Consider the following 19,317-nt stretch of genomic DNA (forward strand, 5'->3'; position numbering starts at 1 on the left):
ATGTCCGTGCCTTAACTTTGACAGCAAGTTTGCAGCCTGAAAAGACTGAACGACTCAAGGTCTTCATTTAAATACATTAGATGAATGACAACTTTAAAAAGACATGACCTTTGAAAGATACTTGTGCCTTGATCACAGTCTGAGATTCAAAAAAAAAATCATCCGGGAAGCAAAAGTATCTCACATCAAATGCACTTTTGGTGCTGAAGGAAAAGTAAACACATATTGTGGTTTATGTGCATTAGCATTTTTAATTGGACAAAGCAAGAAAACATTGATTACAGTAGCAGAGTCATCAATTCTCAGGGTTTAACACCTTTCTAAACAAAAGGGTGTGAAAATGTCTGTAGGCACTGCCTAATTAAAGAGTATCTTGTCGGCTAAAAGAAACCAGCTCTATAAGGCAACAGTTACAATGTAGGCCTCCCCATTTCTCTGGCAAAACAGAGCAAGTGTAAAGTTTGAATACACTCAGATTTCTGATATAAAATACTGGCATCTCAATAGGTATTTAAAAAACATCAGAAGTGTCAAACATGTTCACCTCTTCAACATTTGAATTGTGTTAAATTTTAAGTATGCACTGCATGGCAATGCTTGTCGTATCCCTGCATGGAAGTATGTGTCGCACTGCGCCAGTGTTGCGTCTGATCGCAACACTCTGCTACGTACAATGTTGAAGTTAACTGTTGAGTTATTCAAACAAAAAATGAAAGCAAGCACCCACAGTTAACAGTAGCATTTTACTTACATTGTTTCAAATGAATGGTTATTTACATGTGGCTAAAAGGTTTGAGGCTGTCTGTAAAGATAGGAAGGAGAAATGGAATGCAAAAAAAATAATAATAATAATAAAAAAAAATAAACAGGAAACTCTTTGTTGTTATATTTGTCCAAGTACAAGAGAGGAAAAACTGTGCAATATTTATCTGCCCTTAGAGAAACAGCAGTGGCAATAATCCCTGCAATTGGTTTTAATCCAAGAGAACAAATTAAACAGATTTCCATTTCTCAAATAATAACTAAGGATCATAACTTAGCACGACTCAGACAACAGTTTCTTCAAAAAAAAAAAAAAAAAAAAAAAAAAAAAACAAAACTTCTCAGCGATGAGGAGATAGGGAAATGGAAGCAACCCAAGGGATAAAAGAAAAAAAATCCAGAAGTTTCTCCTTTACATTTTTATTCTCATTTACATTTAACTTAAAAATGGTAAGAGCCCTGGTTTGCGGCCAGTCTTGGCAACCACTAAGGGTTTAAATACCTGCGTGGGTCAAATCCTCCTTGGCTCCCATTACCTCAACCCCCCCAAGATTCCCATTTTTATCTCCTACAGAGGTCAACCTTCCCATTAGGATCCACATCCCAGTAAAAGTCCTTGTCCTGCCACATAGGGAGGCGGTGGTAGACAGCCCCACGGGGCACGTTACAGCCAATGACAGGCTGATTGTTGATAAATCTCCCGCCCTGCCCCTTATCAGTGTGTCGGGTATCCTGCAGCTCCCATACCGGGCTGGTTGGCTAGCATACTCCCATTCAATCCCTGTGTAGGCTCCATAACCCCACCGTTACTGATGGCGCTCATGCCAGTCCACCCAGCACTGGCCGGTAAGTGACTGCAAAAAAAAAATAAAAGAGAGGAGGTACAGAGACAGAAAGACAAAATGCCAGCAGGTTAGAGGAGACAAGGCGAAAGGGTGCCAAGGCAAGGGACGGTATATATTAGAGCTACTAGAACCGGGGGGCTGGGAGGGGGATAGACAGAGAGAGAGAGAAAGAGAGCAAGAGAGAGAGAGAGAAAGAGAGAGCAAACAGTAGTCAGAGGCTATGAGGGTGAGGCAGGCCGGGTAAAAATCAAGCTAGCAAAAACAAGGGCGGGGAGGGGAGAAAGTGAAGGGCTCTTAGGAGGGCCAGAGGTGAGTGTTTATTAAACGTGGGTGGACAAGCAGACAAAGAGTATACAGGCTAAGCACAGTGAGCCCCCGCCCCCATCCCCCCCACCCCCACAGGCCGGTAGCCATGAATCTTAGCAAGCTACAAGATAATCCACTTTATGAAAGAACAATGACGATTATCTTCACTTGTCTTGCAACATTTGGCTGCAGTGCATGCAATCTAAATGCTGTGTCATGAGGCGTTTCATTACTGATGTACTAATCAGAATTCTTAGTTCAGTGTGGAGGTTGGCAGCTTATACATGAGAGTTTAGTCAAATTTCAAGTCAACGGAGGCCTGACCTCTTTCTTCGGCATTGTAAAATTACTGTACAATTAACAGACACAAGGTCAATGTTTGTGACTATATCTATCTCGAACCTTTGTACAGAGCCTATTTATACAGTTGCTACCAAGAACTTAAGACTGTCAAACAACATATGGCCGTTCCTTTATTTTTCTTGGGTGCACAAAATGTCACAGCACACTGGCTGTCTAAATAAAAACAAAGTTTGAAAACAACCTACAAATGATATTTAACATATCCTGGCATTCATATACAGATCCAATTTTCAGGTGCTTATAAAAATAGAACCATTAAATCAAAAAGGAAAAGAATCAAATGACATGGACGGTCACATACAAAGCAATTGAAAAGCCTAGAACACAGTTCAATCGAAAACCTGGTCTCAAGAACAGTGAGTGAAACCTTTGCTCTCAGCTTTCAGTGTTTATCTTGTCCAATTTAGTCAGCTATAATTAAATCCACTGACATTGAAAAATATACGTTTATCTTTAATTCAAGGCAGTTTTCACATTTCTGAAAAAGCTGACAGCGTAAAACTATGTTCTACTAATTCAAGTGACACAAACAGATGCCATTTTGGAAGAGATTCCTTCACTTATCAGATGCCGTGCATAGTGATGACACACTGAAACAACCAGAAAGTGAAAGTTCAGACTGCTGTTTACGTCTGTGATTTTTTCTCTCTCTATCTTCTGAGGATTAAGGTGGGGAGCTGATGAGGGGAGAGGAAGTAGCTGGGGTTGGGGGAGGGAGAACACGGTTCCCCCCCTTCGGCCAGAGCTGGCTCTCGGTGCCCCAGTCTTGAAGGGACTTGGTGGTGCTGGAGTAGAAGGAGGCGGTGAAGGGGAGCCCCGTGCCCACCGAGCTACTTACTTGAAGCCCTGCTGGTTCCAGGCCTGGCTATAGACGCCATAGGTCGGGACCTGCCACCCATTGGGAACGTACTGGTTGATCTGAGGCCCATTGCCATACCACTGGCCCCACTGGCCGTAGGGCTGAGCTGCAGGGAAGCCCATCTTGTTTTGCTGCGGGGCAACAGAGCACAATACAAGAAACAGTGCTATCAGTGCTGGCTAAGAAGAAAAGTACCCTCAAAGAAGTAATACTAAAATATCACACATTGATGAGGTCCATATTGCCAATGATTAACTTTTGTATTTGACTGAACAATCAAAAATCTTTATTGTTCTTACTCATACTCAAAATTTTGATCTGTAACTTTCAGTTTTGAAAGGCATACATATTTGGAATACAGAACAACACTTCAACACCTGACAATACACATTGAGTTTATTCAAACATGCTCCATTTCTTAACCTTAAATGGCCTTAATATGCCTATTGATATATGGATCAATGTCCTAAAAAGGACTTTTTCATTAGTATAAATTATCAATGTAAAATGATAAACTTTAAAGGCTGCTTGTCATAAAACACGGCCGTGGAAAATTCTGAATTTCCTGCCAGATGACATTGGATCCTAGTTTGGAGTTCGGAGTACAATTCAACTGGCAATTTAAGAATGTTGTAACCTTTAGTCAGGGTCCAAAATTAACTCATCTCACGAGAAAACCTCTTACAAACATACTCATACATAAAATAATTTTAAAAAATCTATTGGCCATACTGATAGTTGCCTATATATATATATATATATATATATATATATATATATATATATATATATATATATCATACATATGCTGATGTTTTTAATCCCTCATCCCGATACATTTGCAAACATTTGATCCAGAGTAGCAGGAGCTTTTATTAGCTGCCAGCTGTAAATGTACAACTCCTTGCTCTGGAATCTGTTTTCAGGCACCAAACTTAAATTCGTATATAAGTTAAAGTTAACAATCAACACTATCAACCAACAGACTGCAGCAAGAGAGAAATGCTCAATACTTATTCTTAATTTCTCTATACAACTTTCTGAATCGAAGCATCTCAGGGCAACCAAAGTTGAGCAATTCTTCATGTCAATTTCACCATTGAGTTTAAAAAAAAACACAATAGGTCTCATAGCCCTTAATTATGAAATGGATATACAGCGAATAAGGAAGTAAATTATTTCCATGCATAGATAGTGGATTGTTTTTGCCACACGCACAACATTGGCAATAGTGATGAGTCGAAAGCCATAATTTAAAAAAAAAAAAAAAAAAACAACTTTAGCCTCAATCTGCAAATCTGCCCATTTTTTCCACAAGATGGCACTATTATACCCAAAACTAAAACCTTTCCTGAGCAATGGAGAAGCTGTCAGATCTCATGGTCCACTGTTATAAGATCAAATACAATACCAATAAACTAATTAATACTATTAATGTCATCTATCCTTTACTAATTTTTTGCAAAGATCCATGATACGTTTCTACAATCAACATTTTTATGTATCTCACTCAGGATTTAAACATGTTTTTTAGATGTAGCCAGTCCAACATTAATGTAGTTACAATGACTAAACAGGCATTTGTTAACAAAACAAGAACTCTAAATTGTGACTCACATGCACACAACATATGTGACTAGTTCACAATCAGCCACTTCAATGTTATGCAATATAAGTACCTGTTTTTTTTTTTTGTTTTGAGATTTAATGAAATTAGGAAATTATGTCAAAGCAGCAAGCAGTGATTGTTTTCTTACCTGTGGCATTGGCATCTGCTGCATTGGGCTCATCATGTCAGGGGTCTCTTTGCCCCAGTAGCATTTGACAATATGGCCCTCTAGCGCAGTCCCATTCACTGACACAATGGCATGGGCTGCTGACTCATGGGAGTTAAATCTGGACAAAAAAATAGTAGAAGAAAATGCTGAAGATCACTTATATATGTATATCAACTGCCAGGCAAGAAGCCTAGAGGAAATCAAAAGAGATTTGTTGATGTACTGAAAGAAGATGAAGTTAGTTGGTGTGACAGAAAAAAATAAACAAACAAAAAGAGAATAGGGTTGGATGGAGGGAGACGATTTGCCATGGCGATCTCTGAATGGAGCAGCCCAAAGGAAAACAAGATGTATATTCCAGTATATTCCACCCACAAACAAGGGCAGTTTTAAGCGAGCACGTAATTGTGGCTTAAGTTTGATACAACTACAATAAGATGGGGCTGCAAATATGCAATGATGAACTGCAATTTTCCAATTCCAGAAATAAGAAGGTGCAATATTTATAAAAGTGAAATATCTGTTACAGATAAAACACTTTTTTAAACACTGAGGTGGTTGTGTCCTGATCACACACCACAATTTTTCTAATTTAAATAGATATGTGGAATTGATCCCTACCAAAATCATGTCACTTGGCAATATGAGACAACATAATTGCAATGCCATTATAAAGGAAATAATTGCATAAGAATAGATTTAAAAACTAGTCATTTAAAATGCTGGCCCTGAGCGGTGAGATCACTGCTTAATTTTCTTTCTACCTTGCAGGGAACTCATTACAAAACCCTTGTGGTGTCAATGTCTGACCAGGGGGCTAAGACACATATCAGAGGGACTCCGTGAGACTCAAGGACAACTAGTGTAACATTTCACTTTATTTTGAGACTCCAAATCAAAATTTTTCCACACACCTCACAAATGAATAGCCTTTGTCTGGGAAAACTCTGATTTCCATTATCTGTCCAAAAGGGGAGAATGTCTGTCTCATCAGTTGTTCTGAAAAACAAAGAGAGCAGGGACACTGATTATAATTTGGCATTTGCTTCATGGAGAAAAATAAAAACACAGCCTCTGCCTTAGCATCCAGAGTTGGGGGAGGTTATAAACAAAAATTTTGGAGTGTGTCACAAATTCAACTCACAAGTGCGCGATAAACCCATCTTTTTGGTGAATGCATTGTAAATGGCTTGTAACCCGAGTATTCAGGGATTCATCCACATTATCAATGATAACCTCTGGACAATGTCAACCTTAAATGGATAATCTGCCAATTGTTACATTGTGTAGCCACAGCTCCATACACAATATTCTGCAATTCATGCAGCCAGTTCAAATGTCTGCATTACAGTTACAAAAAAAGGAAGAAAAAAAAAAGGCTTCTATCCTTCTAACCCCATTGATAATAACCTCTAAAGATCTGCTTTGAAAAAGAAGTCCCCTTTCATGATGCATGGGCAAACACTACCGTCACTCTCAAAGCATGGGCCTTCACAAAAGGAGCATAGAGAAAACCCTTGATGATAAATGTTATCTAATCTACAGGATTGAACCATAGACTTATGAGCTAATTACTTCTTGATAAAATATTAGAAACATTTGCTCTTTTATGCTGTAAGTTTCCCATGTTTAGGGCGTTGTGAAATTTTCTATACACGGGTACACAATGGTTTTGTAACATGCAGCTCAACTTTCCATTTGGTATCAAAAATCATAGAAAAAAAAATCATGGTATATGTACAGATTGCTGATATCAGACTTGTTTTTTTATTCACAACTGTACCATCCCCACTATATCAATTTCCAATAACTGTGCTAATTAAGTCCGAGTTTTCACTGACTTGCCACTTTTTCCCTCTCTGAATATTCTCATCAAAAGATCAATTCACTGATCTTTTGAAATTGCCAATAAGTCAGCTTCAATTTTGAAAAAAAAATTTAAAAAAAAAACAGAAAACTGCTGTAGAAATAAAAACAAATGACCATGCAATTAATCAAAATAGGAAAAAACAATTATTGAAACGATATTTTAAGTCAGATAAATTACACTTCTAAATGTAATTTTCAGTAAGAATTTTCATGTTTTAAATGTGTTATTTAATTATACCTGGGGGATACACTGATCTTTTATTTGTGTTGACTATCTTGCATGCAATTTAAGAGCAAGGCTGTTAATATCAAAAACAATTGTGATTATTTAGACAGTTCTTTTTTTGTAGATAAGGGAATATCTTAAGTCTTCATGGTGCTAAACCATGAAAATACCACTCTGAGGGTTGAAAAAGCTCAGAGTTAACATTCTACTGCTTTGTTTCATTGAGTGAAAGAATATATTAATGCAATTGAATCGCTCTCTTGGTTTGAAGGCATCAATCAAAAGTAAAATGGCACAAAGGCTTGGGCAACACATGCCATTCATGATGCACAGACATTAACTACCTTTAGATTTACTTTATTATATTGTCTTCCTTAAACATGCAAAGCTGGTTGCCATGATTGAATGGCCTTAATACCATTGAAAATAATGCAACACATTTAAAAAGTAGCTAAAAAACGCTCTGACCTGTGAGTCCTGAGCTGACGCCGCCACAGTATACGGTGCAATTACTGGGGCTGGACTGGCTCACAACTTCATCAAAGGATAGGTGCTTGGAGTTATCTGCCAGGATAGATGTATGCTGCTCTTAACACATCAATCAAGCATTTAAAGTAACCAATGAAAATGTTTTTTGTAAACACACTTTCATAGCTGGTCTTTGGGGCAGGGGGCTTTCTTGTGGCCCAGTTGGTTCGGATCTGTCGGCCCCCTAGCCACTGGCCACCCATCTGCTGAATGGCATTCTCTGCATCCTTGAACCAGAAGAGAATCCTGTCATCAGCCGACTGTTTACATTGAGGTGCAAAACATGGATTACGATGCCTGTAACTGTGTCAGCCTAATAAATTCAAATATTATTTGGGGGAATTTTATACTGGGTTTGTAAGCGAAAACTCATCCACCCTTCACAGAGGTGTTACAGCGAAGTGATGACATCAATTTATATGGAGTCATGTTTTCGTACCCATTTGTTGAAGAAGGACACAAAGCCATAGCCTTTAGATTTCCCTGTAGCCATGTCTTTGACAACACGGGCATCTCTGTGAACAAACCACAAACATAACAACATCAAAAACTCAAAATCAAAAATTCATTTTGGCTGATTTGTCACCCTGCAATATGTCCCCCTGGCTTTTCCTCTGCATGTGTGAGAGACTATGAGAGACTATGTCTAGACCAATATGCATCCATCACTTTTCCTGATCTTAATTTAGTGTCTGTAAGTCAATATCAGAAACACACTTACGATATCCTGCCAAACGGACCGAATGCTGCTTTAACATCTTCTGTTGTTATTTCTGGGCTGAGGTCTCCAACAAAGACGTGAAAGTGATCTGGCGACAAACAAAAACAGAACCATCTATTTTCAACATGGCTCATAGCACAATTCACTATTTCATTGTTGATATCCTGTAACTGGACAGGTTTTGAATGATCTGCCTGAAAACATAAATCCCCCTTTTAAAAATTTGATTTATTTGGCAAATCTTCTTTCCTGCTTTCATATCCGATAAATTCAGACCAAATGAATTGAAATGAAGAACTGTAAGATATCATATATAGTTACAATCAAGCTTTTCATACATTGAATTATGCTATAGCATTGCAGGAAAATAAAAACATAAGGCCAACTAAGGGAACTATTTTACTTACTGCTTGTGTCTTTTTTTTGGCTGGTTGGTGTCGTGGCCCAGTTGACTTTGACTTCCTGCAGAATGGGAGAGAGAAACCAGGCCAGGTGCCGAATGTTTACAGGATTTACAATAAACCCTTGGTAAGATTATATGATCTGACGGCTGACTTAACAATAGGTGAAAAATGAGTAAACAGTAAAATAAGACTGCTATGAAAACTGTCTGCCCTTCACACATGAGTTTGTCAGGTAGCCTCATGAAATGTCTACAGCATCAAATCATTAAGTCTCAATGACTTCAGGAGAAAACTTCATTTAAATGACATGTAGATGGAATACCTGTCACCTATGGGCTTCATTTAGAATTACATAGTCTTTAGAACAACATAGTCTTTTCAGACCTTTCCAGTTTGAAATCGGAGCAGAAACTTAGAACAAATGTGTTTTAATTAGTAAGGGGTCTCGAATACACAACTTAGCAAGAGAGGGCTTGAAAATCTATTATTCACGCAGCTAACTCTTGCCCAATGGCAACACATTAAGTCACCAGAAAAGCAACTTTAATGCTTTCAACACATTTTTAAAAGGGTACGAACGATTAAATGTGTTTCTTTTGGGGTAAATTTCACATCAATGCGTTCTTTCTCAACAGGATACAATTTTAGCTACGGATTTCCTATCAACAGGTACTAGAGCTTTCAGACATGATGTGTGAGCTATTCCGAGGTAGATTCCAAGTGGGCTGAATATGTGGAAGCGCTGCCGAACTCTACAGCCATAAGAGCTAATAACCGCAATAGCAGGAGCAGAAACCTACACTAGTCATTTGTTACAGCTCATCTGCAGAATTACACGTACATATGCAATACTGTGTACAAGTTGCTCTATCAATTGAAAACAGTCATAAAAATCAACAATGTGTGATGAAAAATGCAAATGAAATCATCCTGTCCATTCTTTTACTTTTCCCTTTAGGTGCATTAAACACCATAAACATGTTCTTCAATTTTCTATTTTCCATTATTAGTAAATCAGTACATTTATCACATAAAACAAATAGACCTCAACTAACTGCCCTTTACAGGACATCTTTACTATTGAACTGAAGGGCTTTAACATTTGGAAATCAACATGCTGATGGCAGGTCCATAACTGTTTTGGATATACTAGCTCTATCTATCGTACCTATATTGGCTGATCCTATGCCTATTTTTTACATTAATTTTGATTACAAGTGCGTTTTCAGAGTAATGATAACGTTACAAGACACGAAGTATAATGTCACATACTTCAAGGAAATATCTGGAACACCATTGTAGCACCCAATTGTTGGTAACTGACTGCAGACAGACAACAGCTGCCCCAACTGCTTGAAGCACTGGTATAGTATCGTATAGTATCGTATAGTATAATACAGTGTTAAGCAGGCCACTTGTGTTTTGTTTTTATAAGTGAGGCATTTTCCCCGGACCCAAAGCCCACCCATCCCCACTCACCCTGTAGATACGATAGCTTACCTTACCCATTATTTTCCTTCCATTCATAGCTGCCAATGAGGCAGCAGCATGCCTGTGGTCATAGAACTCCACAAAGCAGTACGGATCATTTCCAGCTGTCTGTAAACGGAAAAACAAGACTGATATTAAGTGTATGCTATCTGATACAATTTCATTAGAGTAGCCGACCAGCTACCTACAGTAGTTTCAAGTATTAAGCCTGATATCACAGACTGGAAGGGAACAATTAACACCTATGGAGGAGTAGGTTGAAACATTCATAAGCCACTTCCGACAGTAAGCATACACCAGGGTAATAAACACTCACATCCACTATCATTTTACAGCTCTTGCATGGTCCTATCTGTGTGAAGACCTGCAGTATGAGAGGTTCTGTGACATCCCTGGACAGATTCCCCACATACCTGCACAGAGGGAGAGATTGGGGTATTGAGTCTTTTGTCAAACAGGAAGTAGCACGCAAACAAAGGCTAGTAACCAGGCTAGCTACAATACATGACAGTTCCATGTCGTAAAAACAAAACCAATAAAATACTGGTGTAAATACGAAAGGAGATAGCTAAATTTAACACAACCCACTGGCATGTGTGATCCCATGACTCGAGCTGTCCTGAGCTGTCTCTCTGACCGTTGACGTGGCTTGTCTGCCAGCTAGCTAAAGATAACGCTAGCCGGTTAGAAAAGGCCTTATGCTAACAGGGTTGGGAACTGACGGAAACATTAAAATTACACGTCATCCGCCTAGAAGTGAACTGAAAAATAACAATTTAAAATAAAACACGTCTAATGTTACATTTTTGGACGGTAGCGCTCTTCCCGTGTGAATACCAGATGTTTCTTTTGACAAATGGCAAGTTAGCAGCAATGGCATCTAAAGCTAATTATTGCTAGCACAGGCTAACCATTCAGTTTCATTTATCAGGACGCTTCGGTTTCATATATTTATACGGCTATAACACACATATTCGAATTCAATTCAATAATGCGATCTGCTTCTCTATATTCTGAAATTTCCATTTGGCGTCACGACACGGTAATAAGTGAAGTGTTGTTGTGATTGAATTGTGAAACGTTAACAGCTTTTAACAAAATAACAACGTGGAAACATTTGGGACCGCAGCTACACGGAGCCTTCCCATACCAGGACATAGTCAGGGCCGCTGCTACTCACAAGGTTCTGGGTTGATCGTCCTCCATCATCAAGGTTTAGTGGTCACGTCCTGAGAGGTCCTTACTTCAGTGACATACAAATGGTTTGTGCTGAGGTCGAGTGACTGTGAACGTAAAGGTTATGGGTAGTATTAAATAAAAAGGTGAAAATCTACGACCAATTCCGGTTGCTCTCTCACACACACCGCAGTCAACCTCGGTCTGATGCAAACAATAGGAAGTTGAAGATGGCGGAGGAGCGGCGTCATCAGCGTCAACCTGCGCGCTGAAATCAAGCTAAAATCTACTCCCTTAGCCGAAGGTAGAAATGGTGTCTCCCGCTAACCTTATTTTTTTTAAATCCTCAGTTGCGAAAATCGTTATCTGTAATGGTATTAGTCGCTTTGCTTAAAACATTGCTTGAAATAACTTCTGTCTCCATCTTGTCGTTTTTACTTCAAGCGGTTAAAGATATAGGGACACTTTAAGCTAGGGTTAGCTTTCTTGACGGATACTTCCTTAATGTTGTGGTCGCTACATCCTCTGAATCACAACTACATAGAAACTTCATGTTTCGACCTTTCTTGTATTTGGAGGTTTTACTCGTGGTTTCGTTTATGTCTTTAACACATTTCCACGGTGAATGTTTCCTTAGCGAACCTCAATCGTGAACGGAATCTACCTGGACATCACCCAGCCTTGGTGTTGTCTTTCGTCCGTATTCTGTCAGTAGTACGAACGAGGACGTTATTTTGATCCAGGATTGCCCTAAAATGACATGTTTTGCATATTCTATGATTTGTGCACTTTTAACCTTTCTTGCCTTCAGACAAAGGAGTAGGTATCCATCAAAAATGCCAATATATCAAGAAGCTTTAATCCTGATTAAGAGCATGTTTTGGTGTGTGGAAAATCATGTCAGCCAAGCAGCACAAATAAAGGAAATGTCCAGTGTAGAGTTATTTTAATGTTTTTAATGTAAAAAAAACGTATACAATGTATCTTATGTAGACACTCTCAAAACCTGTTACCTAATATTTCTGATCTTTTTGTCGTTAATGTTTTTCATCGACTTGCATTGCTGTGTTTTAATGTACGTTAATACTTTTGTCATTTTTAACTGATTTTATTTTTCCCCACTAATTCATTCGGGTGGAAGGTGAAGGTGTTAACAAAACCAAAATTTTAAAATTAAAACAAGAAGCCTAAGGGGCAAATAAATCTCCATCTGATCTAATCCTAAATTATCGGTACGTTTTTGATGTAGGTGCGCGTAAGAGAGATTTTTAACCACTTTTGAGGGATAGTTAATCACGAGTCCCTTGCACCCTTTTTGGGTGTGGATGAAGAAGTGTGTTTGTCACCAATGACACTAAAAGATTTTTTTCGATTCTTCGGGACAAAAACCTTTAGTTTACTCCATTGCATGACTATTTGTAATCAGTTCGACTATAATTTTTCAAGATGTTGTGGTGAGAACTAAACCTTGACATCATAGAGAGATACTTGGTGTGTTTACTTTGTAATTTATAAATAAATTGTACAAAAATATCAAAGTTTGTAAATACTGTGGTGTGTAAATGAGGTCTTGGCTATTTCAGGTTAGCTGTCATCGACTCTTGTGGGTATTTAGATAACACAACACAAATATTTTTCATAAACACAACATGAAGAATGGATGCTTAGAAATGAATCAACTGATCTTATAATCTGGGTGTGTCTTTCCAATGCAGTTTTTACTTGTTAATAGTGGATTAACAATTCATGTTGAGCTTTTTGAAGTTGGTAAGGCCAGTATATGATCATGTATTCAAGCTGCAGTACAAATGTTTTGTGGAGATTCAAAGGCCCAGTTATTAGTATGCGATAAGTGTTTTAATATCATATGAAAACTATGTATTAAAAGTATACTCATGGCTAGGGTGTTAACACAATGTACAGTGATATTAAAAATGTTTTTGGATCAAACAACCACATGAACTTTAACAAAAGGCACCTGTTAGTACTGACACACAAATTCCAGGTATAACTGCACAAAAAGGAATTAACCAAAAGGGAAGCACAGACAATATTGATTTGAGACAGCGGTTTTATTGGAATTTTAACCTAAATCAAAGTGGAAATAACCACTGGATGCATCCACTAAATGCCCGTGAAAGAGGTAAATGCAATTTAAATTGAAGTATTCAACATTAGGCGTTTAAATTAACCCCATTTCTAATTCAGTGTAAGCACTTGGTAAATCAATATTGTGTACAGATATATTTAGAAATCGATAAAACATCACCTGTAACCATATACTGATTCCATAAATGCTATTTTAGTTTTACTGGTTGTGAGAGAGAAAACAATGTGCGCCGCCCGGGAATCGAACCCGGGTCGCAAGAATGGGAATCTTGCATGATACCACTACACCAGCGGCGCTGTGGTCAAAGAAGACAGAACATTGTAATAAGTAGTAAATCGAAGCTAACGGTGAAAGTTTGAGATTGAATGTGATATGCGTATTTGATTGGTATGAAGAAAAGATAACGTCAATCATTTTGACGCTTTTCATCCGGAGTATTGAGGAAGCCACGTCACCCACCCATTTTAACAAGTCCTACCCGCGGGAGGACCGCAGTCCTGAGCCCAGAGCTTTGAAAGTCTCACAATCTCACAAAAACACGAAGAAGAGAGGGGAGCCGTTCCAGTACGCGAAGAAGACGTTTGGTGGAAAAATGGCTTCCGCTGATGGATGTGAGCACTATAAACGCAGCTGTTTGTTGAAAGTGAGTGGCTTATTCTTTATAAACTTTTATTTGCCATCCTATCATAGGAAGCGGGTCCTAATATTTAACTTAATTTACCTTTGTCATGTCGCTGAACAAAAATATCTAAAATAGCTAATACAATATGTGTTGCTAAGGCTACCTAGCTACCAGCACTGTTGACGTTAAATTTAGCCTCAATTTATCATTTAGTTAGACTTTAGCTTGGTGGAAAAATGGCTTCCGCTGATGGATGTGAGCACTATAAACGCAGCTGTTTGTTAAAAGTGAGTGGATATTTCTTTATTAACTTTTATTTATATTCTTATCACAGGAAGTGAGTCCTGATATTTAACGTAATTGACCTTTGTTATGTCGCAGAATAAAAATATCTAAAATAGCTAATGCAATATGTGTTGCTAAAACTTGCTAGCTACCAGCACTGCTAGAGCAATTTAGCCTCATATTGTCATGTAGTTAGACTGTAGCGAAATAAAAAGCGTATTTTGGAGGCATTTCAGTCAACGCAGGATCGTCGTTCTTTTTTGCGACGTGAATCATTCAAGTGTCTTGGGGTTGGATTTAAGATTTTATACCGGGTGACATGGTCGAAAATGAGCTGTAGATGTCATCCTGTCAGTTAACACCCGACTGTTGCTCGGCAGGCGCCTTGCTGCGGGAAGCTGTATGTGTGTCGGCTATGTCATGATGCAGAGGAAACCCATCAGATGGATCGGTTCAAAGTCCGAGAGGTTCAGTGCTTTCAGTGCCAAACAGTGCAACAGGTAAGAAACCTGTTAGTCATCGCTTCCCTGCGATGAGAAAGGTGATCATTAAATGTGTGATTCTTTCTTCTTCTAGGCACAGCAGACTTGCCAGCATTGTCACCTGCAGTTTGGGGAGTATTACTGTGGTATTTGCCACTTGTATGACAAGGATAAGAAACAGTATCACTGTCAACCCTGTGGGATATGCAGGTAAGAACATATACATATAGATCCAATACAAACACATATACATCTCAATGAAGTTTGGTCTTTTTTTAAGGACAGGTTAATACTTTATTGATCCTCATTGGGGAAATTCAAGTATCACAGCAGCACAGAGCAAAGGAGGTTAATAGTAGGCAATAGATAGAAGCCTTAAAAAGGACAGAGGCAACAACAATAAAAGGATAAAAATAGATAACTGCTAGGTGAGAACAGGCATAAGGTGACAGTAGCAGGTATTGGCCAATAAGTACAGATGCGACTCAGACCGGTCAGAGCTGTGTTGTACAGCCTGATATCAGTGGCCACAGCTTGTTTAGCCTGTTAACCTGAGAACTGCGAGAAGGTCTTGAGGAGCCCACTACAAACACAGAAGGACCTCAGCCTTTTCAGGAAGAACATCCGTCTCTGATATTTCCTATAACAAGCATTTGTGTTACATGTCCAGTCTAGTTTATTGTTTATGTGGACCCCAAGGGGATTGTATGAGTCCACAATTTCCCTCCCCTCACCCTGGATGGTGATTGCTACAGGTGTCCTTCGGTTCTTCCCGAATTCCACCACTACCTCCTTGGTCTTGCTAATATTAAGTTGAAGGTGGCACTGGTTACTCCACACAACAATTATCTCAATCAGCCCTCTATACCCCTCCTTGTCATCATCGTTGATGCATTCAACTATGCAAGAGTTATCAGAGAATTTTTGGAGGTGCCAGGAACTAGAGTTGTCGCAGAAGTTGGAGGTGAAGAGTGTGAAAATGAATGGAGACAGGACAATACCTTGGGGCACTCTGGTGTTAAACGCTACAGCCTCAGATACACAGCAATCCACCCTGACGTACTGCGGCTGTCCTGTGAGGTAGTCCAAAAGTCAGGCAGTGAAGTCAGGGTGAAGTTGCATATTCAGCAGGAGAAGTTGAAAGAAAGTAACTCTCAAAGTGCTTTCTGCTCTCTCCAGATGAGACAGGATCTTGTGAGGATTTTATATACTTACATACAGTGAAAGCTTTTTGCAATATTGTAAATTTGTAATACTGCTATTTACACAGAGGCTAACAAAGAATAATTTGAATTTATTTAAAATTTTATTTTATCATGTGTGTTGAGAAAAAAATAGAAAAATAAAGTTGTTTGTCTCATACTGTTAGTCAATGTGTACACATATGTTAAGCTTCTACATGTCTCTGACCCTGAACTGTGACCCAACAGGATTGGGCCCAGGGAGAAGTATTTCCACTGTGAGAAGTGCAATCTCTGTCTCGGGCAGGAACTGCAAGGAAATCACAAGGTCATCATTCAACTCTAACTACTGTATTTCTTAGCAACCCAGTTTTATGGTGAGCAAATAAACACTTCAGTTAAACTTAACTTTCTGTGTTTCAGTGTGTTGAGAATGTTTCCCGGCAAAACTGTCCTGTGTGTATGGAGGTAATGTAATTAGCGAAAAAATAGAATTGAATATCTGAAGCTGCCCTTTTCCTGATCGTATTTTCTTTTTAAATACAGGACATCCACACTTCTAGAATAGGAGCACATGTTTTCCCCTGTGGGCACCTTCTGCATAAGTATATCTCATTATATTTTGACTACCATTCTATTGGTATTACATCTTGTGTGTAAAAGATTTTTATTCAAATGAAATTTGACTCACATAAAGCCATACATGATCTGTAAATTTTAAAGTAGTTTTCAGTGTTGTGGTCACAGCTCTGTTAATACCATCTATGCAAATTTATAGTGATGACTATTTTGTATTGCATTCTTTTTTTCTGCAGAACCTGCTTTCAGGAAATGGTCAGAACTGGGTAAGACTGTTTTGTTTGATTAAATTACCTTTTTTCCCCAGTGTTTTTCAATTCTTTCTGTTTGTATCTAAATGGGTGTTGCAATTGAGTCTGTGCTTTACTGACTAACCTGCATTTTCTTCTTATTTCTAGCAACGCCTATCGGTGTCCGCTTTGCATGCACTCTGCCTGGAACATGGAAGACTACTGGGATCAGATAGATAAAGAGATCGCACAAACACCAATGCCCACTGAATACCAGGGTGCTACTGTCAAAGTAAGACCTGGGTATTGCTCAGACTATCATTGTTAATTAGCCACAACTGACAGGAAATGCAGCCATAGGTCAAATTTTTGGAGAATGAGTTGGCGGCTTGAAGAAAATAAATGGAAAATTAGCCTTCTAATTTTTGACCATTTTTCAGTTGTAGGATATAGTTCTAGAGATTTCTTTTGTTTATCAACTCTTCTGTCAAAAGCGTTTAAAATGCATCTCATAAAAGTGGAACTATACTCCTCATACTCATAGGTAGCAACGCATGTCATTAATTAATTATCTGTCCTTTGACTTTTATATTGTTTTCCCAACAAAAGAAGTGGTGAATTCAGAAATCCACATTATGTGAACACTACAGCTCTTATCTTTTTTAATAGGTGTTTTTCTCTATTTTATCTGTTCCTACCAAGCAGATCCTTTTGACCTTCTCCTTTCCACCAGGAGCTATGTATATAGTGAGGTGTAACAGCAGTGTATTGGTGCTGAGTTGAAAACTTGTCTGAAAGGTGCTAGAGATTATCTCCTCTATGTCCTTATTCTAACTCAATACTTTTCCAATGCTATAGATCATATGTAATGACTGCCAGACCCACTGCGTGGTTCCTTTCCATGTCTTGGGGCTGAAATGCAGCGGATGTGGCTCCTACAACACGGCACAGGAGGGAGGACTCATGCAGCAGCAGCAGCAGCTGCCGCCGCCACAGCTAGATGATGGCAACGAGGCAGAGACCAACACCGAGCCTGATCACCAAGATGAACCTGACTCAAATCCGCCAAATCAGCAGTAGCCTCAAATACAATGAGCATGTGCACAGGTGTCCCATCAATACAGGTCTTCATCTGTGTTGAATGCTAGCTGTAAAGCAGCAGAATAATTTCCTCTTATATACTTGGTGTTTTCCACATGCAAACGGTCAGAAAATGTTTTGGGTTTATTTTTGATCTTTTTCACCATGTAACAGAACACACACTACCCTGGCTACTCAAATCCCCTCTGAATTAATTTGCTATTAAATACTTTTACACACTTACCATACCACCATATATTTTTCATACACCATCATGACGGTACATTCTTCTGTTTTTATCCAGATATGTGACCAGTACATTGAATCTTTTTAACCCAGAGAGAACTCTGGTTGGTGTATTTAAGTGTATTAATGTATACTGAGTTCGAACCCCCATCAGCAAAAGTAGCCATGGTAGTTAAAGCAAATATGATTTTCTTGCATTGCAGATCATATTCATCAGTTTTTACTGGTCATATTCTTTACATTTGTAATATACAATACTGCCCAGCCAATCACTGGTAATATTTGGTAAGGATTATACAGTATATGGAATTGTATTCATGGCACATTTCAAAAATTAAATGTGTCAGACCCAGCTGTGTTGCACAATAAAAACTTTGAAATGAAATATTCTGTTAATCTAAAGGTCTTCAGTGTAGTGCAAAGGAAAAGATTATTGTACTTCAGAGACATTTATATGCCCAGCAAGTTCAAGGTTGAGGCTCTGCTGTTCTCAATGCCAGGATTTAAGTTTGATACCCAACAAAAGGATTGTTTGTGTTGAGGTTCAAGGAAGGTTTCCAGATCAAGTTACTTTCCAATGGAGAACCTATAGCTCAGCATGTTGATTTGATTTTAATGCGTGGTCTATTTAGCAGACTAGTGTTACATTGAGTTACCATTTAAAAACCTGGGTTGAACCTTCCCATATTTTGCTTTCACAGAGGCAGCTATGCTTACCTACCCTATACGGTCCCAGCAGCTCTCCATTGAGTCCTTAAACCTTTCTTTCCCCCTGACATTAAGATTAGTCTGATGTTACTAGAGGGTTTGCCAAAATGTACAGTTGAGTGTTTCCTTGAATCAAAGGGCTGGACTACCCTGAGTGAAAAGAGACCAGAATTACAAAATACTATGGGTTTGTGTTTGAAGTGCTAGAATACATTTTCAATTGGTATATATTTAGGCTAATAAATCCAGTGTGGATATGAATTGACTTTGTGTGCTTAATTTATAAGCAGTCAAGAGTGCCAATTTGATAGTAACCCTGAACATGTTAACCAGATAGACTATCCCAGAAGAGGTCAATGATAAGTTGTTAACCGCCACAGGTAAATTCATGACTGGGCCACAATGTTCTACTTCAGATCCTGCACAGTCACAGGGCCACTTGACCAGTAACACCAATAGCATTACT

General features: G+C 38.6%; 2 protein-coding genes and 1 non-coding gene across 4 annotated transcripts; 1 reads left to right on the top strand and 2 right to left on the bottom strand.

Moving 5' to 3' along the window:
- Window positions 1–225: 225 nt before the first annotated feature.
- On the bottom strand, window positions 226–11,560 carry LOC147221697 (cytotoxic granule associated RNA binding protein TIA1-like). The gene is made up of 12 exons (XM_086169408.1): window positions 11,333–11,560; window positions 10,469–10,565; window positions 10,162–10,260; window positions 8,665–8,719; window positions 8,258–8,345; window positions 7,976–8,051; window positions 7,655–7,763; window positions 7,477–7,572; window positions 5,828–5,912; window positions 4,893–5,031; window positions 3,115–3,266; window positions 226–1,616 (listed from the first exon to the last, which is right to left on the bottom strand). The coding sequence occupies exons 1-12, from the start codon at window positions 11,359–11,361 to the stop codon at window positions 1,478–1,480; spliced, it is 1,164 nt and encodes a 387-aa protein (XP_086025534.1). The 5' UTR covers window positions 11,362–11,560; the 3' UTR covers window positions 226–1,477.
- A 2,103-nt stretch (window positions 11,561–13,663) lies between these two features.
- On the bottom strand, window positions 13,664–13,734 carry trnag-ccc (transfer RNA glycine (anticodon CCC)). Its single transcript has one exon. It is a non-coding gene; the product is annotated as a tRNA-Gly (tRNA).
- Window positions 13,735–13,927: 193 nt separating this feature from the next.
- rchy1 (ring finger and CHY zinc finger domain containing 1) lies at window positions 13,928–18,528 on the top strand. Of its 2 annotated transcripts, none has more exons than XM_086169425.1 (9): window positions 13,928–14,081; window positions 14,726–14,845; window positions 14,922–15,037; window positions 16,258–16,336; window positions 16,432–16,476; window positions 16,555–16,613; window positions 16,824–16,853; window positions 16,986–17,109; window positions 17,676–18,528. In XM_086169425.1, exons 1-9 carry the CDS (start codon window positions 14,031–14,033, stop codon window positions 17,895–17,897), a joined length of 846 nt encoding a protein of 281 aa, XP_086025551.1. In that variant the 5' UTR covers window positions 13,928–14,030; the 3' UTR covers window positions 17,898–18,528. The 2 variants fall into 2 exon arrangements, with proteins under 2 accessions (XP_086025551.1, XP_086025552.1); XM_086169426.1 differs by lacking the exon at window positions 13,928–14,081 and adding an exon at window positions 14,233–14,347.
- The last annotated feature ends 789 nt before the right edge of the window (window positions 18,529–19,317 follow it).

This window comes from Fistularia commersonii, chromosome 22 (genome assembly GCF_037954325.1).
Source record: "Fistularia commersonii isolate RoL2024-O1a breed Wild chromosome 22, RoL_Fcom_v1.0, whole genome shotgun sequence".
NCBI classification, from domain to species: domain Eukaryota; kingdom Metazoa; phylum Chordata; class Actinopteri; order Syngnathiformes; family Fistulariidae; genus Fistularia; species Fistularia commersonii.